Consider the following 14,158-nt stretch of genomic DNA (forward strand, 5'->3'; position numbering starts at 1 on the left):
TCCAGGAAAGAGAAGAAAGGAACCTGAGATACAATGAAGCAGCACGAGACAGTAGAGGAGCACTTACTATTTTAAGTCTCATGTCCCTGCCTGGGGAAGCCCAAAAAAGGTTCCGAGAGTGTTTCTGCCTCAATTCATTAGTCTGTAGCTCCAAAAAGAGATAGCTTTTCAATTTATTACATTAATTTGGGGCTGCCAAAGTACTCTTTCCCTCAGAGAACATGTAACCCAGAAAAGTCTCACAGTATAGATGATAAGAGCAGCTGTGTCTTGAGGAACCTCCGCTGCTTTTAATGAGGAACATGGCCTCGTAAGTGTTGTGCTTGAGAAGACAAGGTTTTGGAAGCTCATCTAGTCATAAAAATGACCTGGATCTTACAAATCCCATAAAAGATTCCAGACCGTTTCTCACTACTCCAGTTTCCCGTAGCGGTCTCATTATTGTTGGCAACTCAGCATCCATCACATCTCGGATGGCGGCTCGAAGCCAGTGGTTCTCAACAGAGGAACTCTGGAAAGCTGTGGGGGCACTTCTGGTTACCCCGATAATTGAGAGGGAGTGCTACTGGCATTTAATGGGAGGGCCAACTCGAAAGTACAGGACAGTGTTTTGTAACTTGCAACTGTGCCGCATCTGGTAAAATTTTCCAATGTTCCAATAAAAAGTTCGTAAGAGGGAGAAACCTATTTATAATTATCTGTGTTTAGAACCTTATTCCACTTTACACATTAACAAAAAGTGTTTTGTAGTTTTCCCAAGAATGAGGCAACTGTGTGTAAATGAAAACTCGTATTTTTTATTATTCAGAAATTACAAAAAGTTGGTGATAATTTCAAAAAATCATATAATTTGGCAATACTGTTGTGATACTCCAGAACCAGTAACAGATTCATTTACCTACATTTATAGCACTTTGATTAAAATAGTGCTGAGTAAGTACAAATATGACTGTTCTATTTTACCTGCACCCATTTATATATTGAAATACACATTATGAATTATTTTCCTTTTATTCTTCTTTCATATTTCAGTTAAAATTTTGTTGATTTAAAAAAATTATATGTAGCTGTCTAGGTATATAGATATCTATACATCTGTAGATATATCTGAATTTCATTTCAAGATAATACAGGGGCATGCAAAATATTTTTCTATAACAAGGGGACACTAACTCTGATAGGGGTGAGAATCATTGGTCTAGACTCTAAACCAATCACGGTAATCCCAGTCCTAGGACTGGTGGGGCAGGGGCACTTGATCCAGTTCTGCTCAGTGACACAGGATGGAGTATCCTGGAGGAATTCCAGGAAAGGTTTCTTGTTCTTGGGAGAGGGGGAGAAATGGTGCCTCTCCCTCTTCATGTCAGTTTGTGATGGCTTGAAGAGCTGTAACTGTCTTGCTGACAGCCTGAGGATGAATTGTCACCCCCCCGCCCCCTGCCCCCTGCATCTGAAATCTGAAGTCTGCCTGACTGCTGGCCTTCACGCTTCCTCTTATTTGCAGCTTAAAGCGGCCTAACGCTGAGTAACCTGAAGAAATGATGCTGGAAGTGAAGATAAGGGGAAGCAGTGTAGGATTGTGGAGAAAGCAGAAGCATGGAAGTCAGATATATTGAAGTTTACAGCTTGATTCTGTGATTTACTAGCTCTATTACCTTGGATAAATAACTTAAACTCTCTGAGCCTCAACTTCCTCGTTTGGAAGGAACTAGGACTACCTGCTTTATCATGAGGATCAGTGCACTAATACTTGTTAAGCTTTTAACCTAGTGCTTGGCAAATTGCAAGCACTCAGTGGCTGGGGCTATTCTTAACTATGATGCTGTGGAGAAAGGAAAAAGACTTACCGCAGTCTGAGCAGTAATGTGTGTGCAGCCCACAATTTTGGCTCCAGCCAAAGGTTTTTCTCCTTGAGCTCTCTTCCTCAAAGCCATCAGTGCCGGCATTTCTGAAAAGGCCCAACACATACACAGCATATTAGAGAGGAGGGGGTGAAAAAGAAAGAATAAAGGGAAAAACTTACTCTCTTAAGGCAAGATCCTTCCCCTGATGAGGTTCCCTGTTAGATTAGGTTTCTCAAGGGATTAAGACACTAAATCTGAGTTTTCTTTTATAAGGGGCTCCCGGAGTCACGCGCTCCAGTGTGCTGATTCCCTAGATCCCAGTCGGCTTTATCTTAAGTCTCCCTCTCTCCCCTTACCCTGGTGTAGGGCTTCCTTCCAGACCTGCCAGAGTCCACTCCCTCCCCACAGTGTTTCTTGAGTTCAGATTTTTTTTTATAGTCTCCCACATCACACTGTAATTTCACAAGCTACTAGGTCCCAGGACATGAAAAGCTATTAACATGGACAAATGTTACATCGGTTAAAAATTTGTTGATTTTAAAAAATTATATGTAGCTGTCTAGGTATATAGGTATCTATATATCTGTAGATATATCTGAATTTCATTTCAGGATAATACAGGGGCATGCAAAATATTTTTCCATAACAAGGGGACACTGACTCTGATAGGGGTTGAGAATCATTGGTCTAGACTCTAAACCAATCACGGTAATCCCAGGGATTATCTGTGTAAAGACACAGGCAGTTTGAGAGGAAAGGTGCTTGCTTTCTTTACCTTGTTCAGCAATTTCAATTTCTCTTCGTCCAAACTCTGCCTGTTTGATGTTCTTGACACAGAAGTCACTGCTTCCCTTAGAGTTCTTTTGCTGCTTGTCCCTGGGAGATGTCTCATCATCAGAGCTATCTGTATATGAAGCCGCTGGAATGACAGAATAAAAAACCCTCAGGAGGAAAAATGGCCTTCTTGAAAATTCCAAGCCATGGAGTGAACTGAGGATGATTCTGATCATCCAGCACCATACACATTCACACATCTGGTAAGCACCACCATATTTCTGCTGTGCATAATGTGCAACTTTTTGCCCAAATTTTTGAGGAAAAAATAAGGGTGTGCAATATAATATACATGGGCAGTACCTGAAATACCTTTTATCTGGTTCTTTTGTTGTGTAATTATTGGTTACATAAAATTTCTTGTACCACAATATGTTAAAAAAATGAATGCTAAAATTCCTTTATACTATAAAAAACAAGCATCTAAATATAAACAAATTAAAAATTGAATTAAAATAGTAAAACAAAAGATTTTTCCCCTGAAAGTTTGGGCCAAAAATGTGGCTGTGCATTATACATGGCAAAATACGGTATATGGCACTGTGGAGCTGTCCCAATGGCTCCTGTGGAAAGTGCTACCCAGAGATCAGAAAGAGGAAGCTGAGAGCAGTTGTCAAAGACATTCTTCCTGGAGAGCATTAACTTGGAATCTAGGGCTGGCTTTATTTTCAGAGGTCCTTGAATATGCAAAGAGAGAGCTCACACCACAGTAGCAATAGGTTAAAGTTCTAAATGCAAGATCACAGTTATGAACCTAGGGGTTTCTGGGGCCCTAGCTACCCTTCTCTGTCTGCCGCTCAAATGCCTGATGTAATTTGTGTTTTAGTACAATAGCTAAATAGATAAGATCTAGAAAACAAGGAACCCATGGGAAAGTAATTAAGAACCACACAGAAAGTGTTTGTCGGACATAACAGAGCTTTCTTCTTTAAGACAGGGCTCTGATGAGGCTGAACTATGCCTGCAGACCAATTAGACCCTGACAATGAAGGATTCAGCATGCTCTCCCTTCTTTCTGGCCTGTGGTCCTGCATTGGGCAGTTTAGACTCTCAAAAGAAGTGATAAATCCTTGTTTGGTATAATAAAATGCTGATGACAAATCCTTTTAGCAATATACACTAGGGGGTGAAAGGTAAGGCTTTTGATTGTGGCTAGTAGGCAGCAGCAGCTGCTGCTATTCCCACGCTTAGCTGAGGTCTGTTTAGTCTCCGTTTAATTCTGTAGTCGCTGATCATTTGCCGGACGATTTGAATCAATTTCCTTCCTTGATTTATATTTAAGTTTCTGTGGATAGTTTCTTCCTACACAGTTGGCAAGGTTTTGGGAGAGGAAGCCTGGGAAACATAAAGTGCTGTCTACAAAGCATTACATATTTCCCAGGGAGACAAGTACTTCCATCACTTTTAAGGAGAGACGGCTGTAAAATCCCAGAGCTCCTAAGGTCTCCAGTACTCTGATCTACCTATATCCAGAAAATTAAGACATTTCTGGGATTTCTTAGCCAAGGGTCTATCTCTGGGAGGGCTGTAAAGGGCAAGTCTGACCTTGCCCGGGTAATCAGGCATGGCACTGCAAAACGCTGGGGCAGCAGGGACCTCAGGGTCTCTCTCAGAGCTGGAAAACAGCCCCAGGGCAAAGTCCGAACACGAGGCAACAAGAATGAACTTGGGTCACCTGGGGAGGTGAGAGAATTAATAAATCCCCAAAGATTAGCTCTTCAAAGGAGCTAATCCCTACAGAAAGTTTGTGGTTCTCCCTCCTAGGGTGAGTGAGAGCTCAAAGTACCTTTAGCAAACAGAACCCTGAAACCACTTCCTGGGTAGTCATCTATCTCAGTAGTCAATGCTCAGAAACAGCTTCTGAGCAAGAGGCTGAGGAAACCGTGCTTCTACCACCGGAGAGAAGACGACAATAGCCTCCCCGAATCCTGATCCAAATTTTTAGGATAATTGCTTTTGAAGCAAGTGTTTACATTCAGAACATGCAGAAAGTTCAAACCCTGTCCCACAGACATGCTGACTTTTGTGTTCCCCAATGGCCATTTAAATACAGTGGTTTTGTGTTCTGGAGTCAGACAGACTTTGATTGATGTCTCGGTTTCTGTTTCTAGGTGAATAAAATGGAGGTGATAACCTATTTAATAGGGTTGTTCACTCATGCATTCAGTCATTCACACATTCAAATTCACACAAAAATTCAACACATTTTTACTGCGCATCTGCTACGGGCCAGACACGCTCCGAGAGCTGGGGATACAGGGCAGATACCGTCTGTCTTCACCTTCGGGGAGTTTTCAGTCTAGTCGGTAAGTCAGACGTGAAATAACCAATTACAAAAGTAATCATTTGGAGTTTCTCTTTCCTTATGGTTGTAACAGGTACGATGAAGAAGACTGTATAATAGGCAGACATGACTTGTCCAAGTCAAGTTGTTAAGAAGATTAAATACAATAACTCAAGTAAAGTGTTTAGTGCAATGCTTGGTGTAAAGCAGTCAATAAATGGTACCTGAAATTATTAATGGCTTTTGCATATTTAAAACAAAATTCAGAATGCCTCATGAATTTGCAGGCCATCCTCACGCAGGGGCCGTGCTAATCTTCTCCGTATCGTTCCAGTTTTAGCATGCGTGCCGCTGAAGTGAACACTGCACGTTTTTAATTCAATACCATACATGACCTCTTTAAGGGTTCTTATTCAGCATTAGCATTTTGAATGGGAAAGGAATGACATACATACAATATTATTTAGCAGTTTCTTTTTCTCTACCTCTGTCATTTATTAATCTGGCAAAGCCGCAGGGGGTTGGCCGGCAGTGACTGAAAAGGCTGAGACTGCAGTCCTTACTCCATCCAGAATGGCTCCCCTCTCCTCCACCTCTTTCGGCATCTCAGGATAAGTCAGGGGAAGACAAACCAACACACGATGACAAACCCCCAAATTTCTCCAATTTTTGGCTTGTGTTTTCTCCCAAGTCAAAGAAAAAATTATTTATACCATTTTCCTATTCTAAAATAGAAAAAAAAACCAACCCAATATTTAATTTTCTTAACAGCAGTCAACTTATTATAGTTAGTTCAGCTGATGTATTTTTTATTTGAGCCAAAATGAATCTGTTTTTCAAAGAGTTCTTTATATAGACCTGTTATCAGGTAAGAGCCAAAATATTAGTTGTCTACATTGTAAAAATATGTGAATGCAAAATGCCTGACAGACCCAGACCGAGAGGGTTGTTTCTGCAAACACAGTGAAAAGATTATTCCTGAACTACTGTGTCATTTTTTTAAATCCATACTCATTTCTGCCACTATATTTAAAGTAGCATATTCGTGAAAATAGTTGAGATATCATTAAACATTTTTCCTAGGAAAATGTAGAGAAACCCAACACATATGTATGTATACATATGCTTGAAAAGTTTCTAAAGTGTGTGGGATTTTTTTTTAGATCATATTTATTTATTTGTAGAGAGAGGGGAAGGGAGGGAGAAACAGAAGGAGAGAAACATAAATGTGCAAGAGATACATTTACTGGTTGCCCTTGCAGGGCCCCAGCTGGGGACCTGGTCCGCAGCCCACACCTGTACCCAGACTGGAATTGAACCGGCAACCTTTTGGTTTGCAGGCTGGAACTCAGTCCACTAAGCCACACCAGCCAGGACAAAAGTGTTTGTTCTTAGCAGCACACTCTGAAGCCCAGAGTCATAACTTAATGAAAAATTAATGATCTACAACCAAGGCAATAACCTACTGAAGTACGGGCCTGAGACCTTAACTTCTGTTTCACTTCTAATTAGTTAAGTGGCCAATTTTCAATTTACCTAACTGTAAATCAGGGAGTCTAACAGAGCCTCTCTCTCCCTTTCCTCTACTACCACCCGAAAAATCTTATGAATAAATGAGATAATACCAAAAGAGGTTCAACTTCTGGGTAGAAAAGTAATATAAAGTAATATGTTACCATGAGATGTTGTCTTGTTTCATGAAATTCCAAAATCAAAACATGACTTGATGATTCACTAATCTACAACCTACCCCACAGAATGTGCGCACATATGTTCTGTGGCTTGAGCTTGAGGAAGCCTTACCTCCCAGCAGCTGTGATGCTGTGAGTTATTAATATGAGGAGAAGCAGTCAGACTCCTGGCTGAACCAGTCCTATTCGACTGGTGTAAGCCAGGCAATTCCTCTTGGGCCCAATCTATTCACTTGGCAATGAAAATAACAGTAGGGGCCAGTGTGTCAAAGTGCAGCAGATGTCACTGATGAATTAACACTCTAGGAACATGTGAAAAGCTATGTTAGCAACCAAAATACAAATAAAATTTTATTATTTGGAAAACTGTGAAAATACTTCAACCAATTATGACCTCAGAGACTTCAGTCTTCCTTCCTTATCCTTAAATAATTAACTGACTGCAAAGACAGCTTTTTCAGAAATGGATTACTGAGAATGATCTGACTTTGAATACAAGTCTTTTGTTCATTTTTTATGAGGTTGTTTTCAGAAACTTGTTTTTTATAAAATAATTTTAGACATTAATGCAGCCTTTTTCAACCAGCATTAGGTTTGCCAGCATTAAGCCCTAATGCCTTGAAGCATCCACAGAATATATGAATTAACTTCTCTCCTATGCATCTCCAAGGGTACTGGTATGACCCATCCTTTGAAGGACTGAGAAAACAGTCTCCAAATTCTTTTCTGTGTTCTGTGATTCAGATGAGGAACACTGGCTGTTGAGAAAGGCTGGTAGAAGTTCCTCAAAGAAAACATTTTGTAATGTCATAATACCTTCGTTTTTATCTGCTTACATGCACAGAATATGTCAGAGACCTCAACAAGGGTATAAAGTATAATAAGAAAGTCTCTGGGCACCTTTCACCAATATTTATTTACAGAGCACCTCTTATGTGTCAAATAAAGTTCTAAGTGCTGGAAACAGCAGTATGAAACAGGCAAAAATCTCTGTTCTCATGGGTCTCATGTTCAAGACAGGAAAGAAAAGACAACAATAAATTAGTAAAAATATATGTTATATGATAATAAGTGCTATGGAGAAAAAGTTGATGGGAGCATTGGATGGGGTGTTTGTATAATTTTAAAAGAGCAGCCAGGACAGGCCTCTTTGAGAGGTGATCACTGGTTGAGAGCTGGAGGCAGATGCCCGGCTAGGGTGCCTTAGAGCATTCCACATACAGGGAATAGCAAGTGCAATAGTCTTAAAGCAGGCGAGTTTCAAACAGCGGCAGCAGTGAGGAGGCTGGTATGACTGCAGTGAAACGGACACCTCGGGGAGGCAGGGGGCTGGGGAAAGGAGAGATGTGATTAGAAGTGTCACGGGAGGCTGGATGGCATAGGGCCTTTACACTATAAAGGCCATACACAGGCCGTTGTAAGAATTTTAGCCTTTACTCAGAGAGAGACTGGAAAGCCACGGGAGGGTTTCGAGCTACGTGATATGACCTGGCCTGACTTATTTTAGAAGAATGAATCTTGCTATCGTGCTGTGAACAGGCTGAAGAGGAGCAAGGATGGAACTCAGGAGCTGAGCTTTTAAGACATGGGAGGTTTGAGACGCCTATAAAACACCCAAGTGAAAGGACTGAGCAGAACGTTGAATATGCAGATCTAGTGTGTACGGGAGAGATTTGAGATGGAGATAAAATTTGAGAATCAAATGTCAGAACTATGTGGTATTTAAAACTGAGACTGAATGAGGTCACTTGGGGAGAGAGTATAAACAGAGAAGGGAAGAAGTCCAAAGGTCAGTCTTTGGGGCTCTGTAATATTAGTTTCTACGTCACTTAAATTGTAATGGATGATGAAAATGGGTTCCAAGTTCTTACTGACGTGCATTTGCATGTCTTCTTGTATTTAGAAGGTCGTGAGTCAAGTCTGTTATTCCTGGCTTTTCGTTCAATGGGTTTGGAGCATTTTCTGCGTCACTCCATACATGTTCCCACTGTCTCTGTTATGGATTTACAGACTGCAAGAGTTTTCTGGGATCACACAACAATCACACACGAAGCTAAGCCTGGAAACTAGGTCTCTCCTGACTCCCACTCTGAGACTCAAGGCAGTAGGCATCTCCATTCAGAGTTTGCTTGAAAGGGCTCCACACTGTTCATGTGGAAAAAAACAAAACAAAACTGAAAAATAAAACGGGGTAGCAGTACGTGTGACACACAGCTGCCAAAGAAGCAAACATATTCTTGGGAGTCATTTTAAAAGCACTGAGTTTATGGCACTAACACTTCCTGTAGATTAGTTCATATCATATCTGGAATATTATATTCATAAACGTAGTATTTTTAAAGGGAAACTTAATCTGGAATATATCCACATGAAGATAACCAGGACAGTCGGTTGCCCCCAAAATAGTGATTTAATTTTTAAGTAAAATCTTACATTCCTGAACAATGATTAAAATAAAATTAAAAAAAAAAAAAGGGTGGGCGGGCTGGAATGGGAGTAAAAGGGAGAAAACTGTACTTGAACGATGATTAAAATAAAACAAAAAATAAAATAAAAAAATTAAATTAAATTAAAAAAAATCTTACATTCCAAGAATTGTATAAGAGTTTATCAGGACCTATATAGCTAGAAAAAACAAGGATTACCCTATCATTGAACACGCTCCCAAAGAGACCAGATCGCCATCTGTCAGGGACACCGTCAGGGCAATTCCAGCATCCAGTGGGAAGCTGAGGAACTGATCTTCAAGGTATTTTCCACTCCAGAATGTTTCTACTCCAATGCTTTTGAGCTTAGGATCCTTAAATGGCTATATATGGTTGATAATTTTTTACTATAAAAAATGGCAATTTCATATAGTTCAACTTTCAAGTCCAGGTATTCCAGAGTAGCATCCGTCAATGCCACTCACCGAGGAGCTGACAGACAACTATGTGTTGCTTAGAAACCAAGGACGTCAATCACACTCTTCTAGGTAAACAGATACTTTGTCGAGCACCCTCCCTGCACACAGGGGTTCACTGAGCAGGCAGGCATTGGCCTTCCCTGCACAGACATAGTTGGAAATGTGGATCTAGTGTGTAGGGAATGGACTGAGCTGGACTTAAAATTTAACAATTATTATTTAGTATCATAGTTTAGATAACATGCACGAACTCACAGTCTAAAATGCCACATCCTGTTTTACAGTTCACATTTTCAAAATTATTTTAATTTCCAGGGTTACACTTAGAGTTTTCAACACTGGTTATTTCAGCAGAATAAGATAGGTAGGACAGTCAGTATCTTTAGACAAAAATGCACGGGATCTTATCTCGTGTGCTTTACACCATTCAGTAATTGTGGGAAGAAAATCAAAAGAGAAATGTAACAATGTAAATAACAATCTACCCAACCTAAAATTGTTTCCTAAACAAGCATTCTTCAAGTTTACATAACAGATACTACTTTCCTACTTGTGTGAAGAACAAATAAAACTTTGGGTCATGCTAAAAAATTTTTAATGAATATTACTGTTTATAGTGCAAAGAGACAACTAAGCTTCCTATCACATTCTGACATGAGAGCAAAATAAAATAGCTCCACATTAGATCTGACACACACTGGGTGCTGTTGCACAAATGGCAAATGCCTTCAAGGGGTTTCACACGGTAATAGCTCATCTGGCATTAAATTGTAACAGCCCCTGAGCCCGTATATTTGAATTAATGCCACTGCAATGGAAGAAAGGAGTAACAAGCAATACAATGTCACAGCTCAGAAGAGAAGGCAAAGGGCTCCTCTTTGCCTTAGTTACGATGTTTTCATGTTTCTTAGGGCAATTAAGGTTTCCCCTTTAATTTGCAAGTACCAGACAGAAGGATGGGAAACCCCGTTTATTTTCAAGGAATGGAAAAAGACACAAGTCTTTACACATGTTGTTCAGGGAAGGTCATAAATGAGCTACATACTCCCTCCCACTCTCTGAATAAATCAGAACTCAATTTCCTCAATCACCACCTTCTACCTTTATTGGTAGAAGAGGCCTCTGAATCTCCAAGAGGAATCCAAAAAATCCATCTAGAATCTTGGTCTAAATTTCTACCGGGAGGCAAAGTGTTTATTCCAAAGCACAGGCTTGACCGTGCTTCATTAGCCTTGGGCAGACAGGAGGGCCCACTGGTCATACCTCCACAGGCGGGTCCACCAAAGTGCAGGACTCACCTGAGCTGTAGCTGTCAGTAGATGACTGAGAAATGGAACGAGACAGAGAGCGACGTCCAATTTTGGAGGGGCGTTTGTTGAATTCTTGCTTCTGGTCAGCAAACTGGATCTGCTAAGAAAAAGAACTCCAGTTATATAAAGGAAAGGAACCTCCATTTTGAGAGCAATTCAAGGCAGCTGATCTGACTGCACCGGCCCCTATTTGGAATGTTAAGATTCTGGAGAGAAGAACGATTTTTCATTCTTCACCTTCCATCAGATTTAAATCTCTGATCCACTCTCTGATGACTATATGCTTTTTACAATAAAACTGTGACAAAAATAAGGAGAATGCGATGTTTTGGTTAAAATTAATGTTTAGAAAGTTGAATCATATTCAGAAATCCTTTGTATAGTTTCACTGGAAGCTAAAGCTGGAAAGAATTTTTGAGACTACCTATTCCAATCTTCATATATCCGGATGAAAAGCTGCAAGGTACAGAAGGGTAAAGTGACTTGCCTTCCAGGTTCTGAGATTCCCAGGAAATGGTCTAGTTAGTACAATGAAAACAATACACATGCTCTCCCCATTCAGACAGAAACTTTCCCGGAACCGCATTCGAATCCTGACTGTGCCACTCAGGAGCTCTGTGTGTTGGTCGAGATGCCTCTGTGAGCCTAATTTTTCTCAGAAATACAGCCATGATAAAAACACCTCACAAGTTTTGGAGAGAGTTAAATGCAACATTGTACAGGCCTACTTTGTTCTATTGCACTTCATAGACGTTGCATTTTTTTTGTGTTTTGTTTGTTTTTGCAAATTGAAGGTGAGACTCCCCACCAGAAAAAGGATTCCAGACCACCACAATAAAATTAAAAGGATTCCAACCCACCACAATAAAATTGTGGTGCTCTGGAAACCAACCTGCAGTATCTCTGAGGTGTGCCTGTATGTAAACTGTGAAACGGCTGGAGATTCAATAAATCCACTTCTCCACTCCCGCCCCCTGCAGTTCACTGTTCTCACAGCTCTTGCAGGTAGCAACTATAACTTTTAAAGATGTATTACTTAGCTTTTCAGTACTAGTAAGTACAGTAAACATTAATTATTTTTAATGTTTGGTATAAAAAACCTAAAAGCTACAGGATTGATCATTTATTAACTATAACAGATGTAGAAGGAATAAGTGAATAGACTGAATATGTATAAACCTCAATACTTGAGATTGCATTTTGGACAATTATTTGATGCCTTTCTTGCATTGTGATCTCTTTCGCCTACTGTTGCAGGTTCCAGCTGATACTTATAACAAACACTTTACCAAAGTTAATATCATTTTGACAAATACCACATTTTGCTGTGTATAATTTGCACTTTTTTGCCCAAATTTTTGAGGGAAAAATAAAGACACCCATTATACATGGGCAGTATACATAAAATTTCTTGTACCTTGTATCTGTTTTTGTGTTTTGTAATTATTTGTTACATAAAATTTCTTGTACCATATGTTCAAAAATAAATGCTAAAATTCTTTTTTTTTTTAAAGATTTTATTTATTTTTAGAGAGAGAGGAATGGAGGGAGAAAAGGAGGGAGAGAAACATCAGTGTGTGGTTCCCTCTCATGTGCCCCGCACTGAAGACCCGACCTGCAATCCAGGCATGTACTCTGACCGAACTGGCAACCCTGTGGTTCACAGGCCAGCACTCAATCCACTGAGCCACAACAGCCAGGGCAAAAAACAAGTATCTAAACATAAAAAAAAATAAATAAATAATTGAATTAAAAAATTAAAATGAAAGAATTTTTCCTGAAAGTTTAGGCCAAAAACATGGGTGCCCACTCTACTTGGGAGTGTATCAACATGGCAAAATACAGTCCCCCGCCTCCATTGAATGTTTGCATAATTGCTTAGACTATTCTGGATCCAAGGTGGCAGGGAGGCGGAAAGTGTCGAAGATCTGACAACTGATTCTACCTTTCAAAACAAATAGATGTTCCCTGGTGGGCAGAACACAGATACAGCACGCTGAGAACAGAGCAGTAACTGATGTTCATTTCCTGCAGTGAGAGGTAAGTGTTGAGTCACTTGAGTACTGAGACAAAGGGACCAACGCCAAACTGAACTAGCTCAGCACGTCTTTTAGGGGAATTCATAGCATTTTCTGAGCTGTAACAACAAAGCCTGTGTAGTACTTTAGAGTCTGTAAATTATTTTCAGCAGCAGAAAAATTCATTGGATTAGAAGCTCTTTGGAAAATGAAAAATGGCAAAACTGATTATTTTGCTCAAGTAAGAATTTGTTCCAAAAAAGAAAAAGTGCCCTTTCTATGCACTCCTATGGGGTATACATGAACTCCCATATCCATCTCCTATCACAGCACTTCTCACACTGAATCTGACCATCTGCCTGTGTCCTGTATAAGCTAACAGCTCCACAAAGGCAAGGACTGTATATCTTATTCACCCTTATATTCTAGACACCAATGACTGACATGTGGTAGGCAATCATGTTCTGAAATGAATCTGAACTAGCCTATTCTGTCTTCACTGTACGTGGCTGAATATTAAGTAAACATGGTAAGTGTGAGCCCAGTCTAAAGTTAAAAAAATTCTTAAGGGCAAAAAGAGTTGGGAAGGGGAAGAAGGTGGGTGTGAAGAGGGAGGTGGGGGATAGAAGTCAAGCTCAAAACTCCGGCTTCCATTTCACCAACTTTGTTCAAGACAATGACTTGTCTTTATTCTTTTTTAGAAGCCCACCTAGGAAAAAGAATATTAATTGACTTTCCAAAGGTCACAATGAGTCACTAACTTTAGCAGTGCCAAAAAGAGTAATATAAAAATAGAGTTAACAGATCAACTCTGCCTGAGGAATGTTAACGGCCCCCCTCCCACCTACACACCACTAGAGGGGGCCAGTCACTCCACTTCTCTAGGATCAGGGGTGGGTGGGTTCACATACATTTTCCCCAATAACTCGAAACCATGTAGTTATCTAGCTTCATCATCATCATCATCATCATCATCATCTCAAACCAGTTTCCCCAAGCTGAGCTCTGTTCTCCAGTCTTCTCCAGTTACAGTGATGCCTTGCATGCAGGTCAAATGTAGGCCATCTTTTGGCATAAAGAAGACTATGTAGGCTTTCTCCACTCAGAGACATAGGGTTTTGAATATTACTTGTTAGACATTGAACTCAAGTTTCTTTAGAACAGAAGACTATTCGACAGAGACTAAACACTTATGTAGAATGTTATACAATTCTCCAGAGAAATAAATGTTTATCTTTTACTGACAACCAGAACACATGTTTTAAGTAGGTC

At 40.1% G+C, this 14,158-nt stretch overlaps 1 protein-coding gene, 1 long non-coding RNA gene and 1 other non-coding gene across 11 annotated transcripts in view; 1 reads left to right on the top strand and 2 right to left on the bottom strand.

Moving 5' to 3' along the window:
* The window catches only part of AHCYL2 (adenosylhomocysteinase like 2), a 149,702-nt gene that overhangs the window by 38,433 nt on the left and 97,111 nt on the right, over positions 1-14,158 (bottom strand). For 5 of the 9 annotated variants that reach the window (XM_045855553.1, XM_045855559.1, XM_045855558.1 and 2 more), the window contains 3 exons: positions 10,857-10,965; positions 2,620-2,763; positions 1,848-1,948 (listed from right to left, as the gene is read on the bottom strand). In XM_045855553.1, coding sequence (XP_045711509.1) covers positions 1,848-1,948; positions 2,620-2,763; positions 10,857-10,965 — 354 coding nt within the window. Of the gene's footprint in view, positions 1-1,847; positions 1,949-2,619; positions 2,764-10,856; positions 10,969-14,158 lie in introns of all 9 variants that reach the window. The other 4 variants (XM_045855551.1, XM_045855556.1, XM_045855555.1 and 1 more) reach the window with 1 other exon arrangement.
* LOC123829849 lies at positions 5,220-5,326 on the bottom strand. Its single transcript, XR_006787657.1, has one exon. It is a non-coding gene; the product is annotated as a U6 spliceosomal RNA (small nuclear RNA).
* LOC123829670 overlaps positions 12,423-14,158 on the top strand; it is a 37,881-nt gene continuing 36,145 nt past the window's right edge. Inside the window, exon 1 of the long non-coding RNA XR_006787644.1 lies at positions 12,423-12,908. This is a non-coding gene — a long non-coding RNA (uncharacterized LOC123829670). The remainder of the gene's footprint in view (positions 12,909-14,158) is intronic.

Source organism: Phyllostomus hastatus, unplaced genomic scaffold (genome assembly GCF_019186645.2).
Source record: "Phyllostomus hastatus isolate PE091 unplaced genomic scaffold, TTU_PhHast_1.1 phas_scaffold_114, whole genome shotgun sequence".
In the NCBI taxonomy this organism is placed as follows: domain Eukaryota; kingdom Metazoa; phylum Chordata; class Mammalia; order Chiroptera; family Phyllostomidae; genus Phyllostomus; species Phyllostomus hastatus.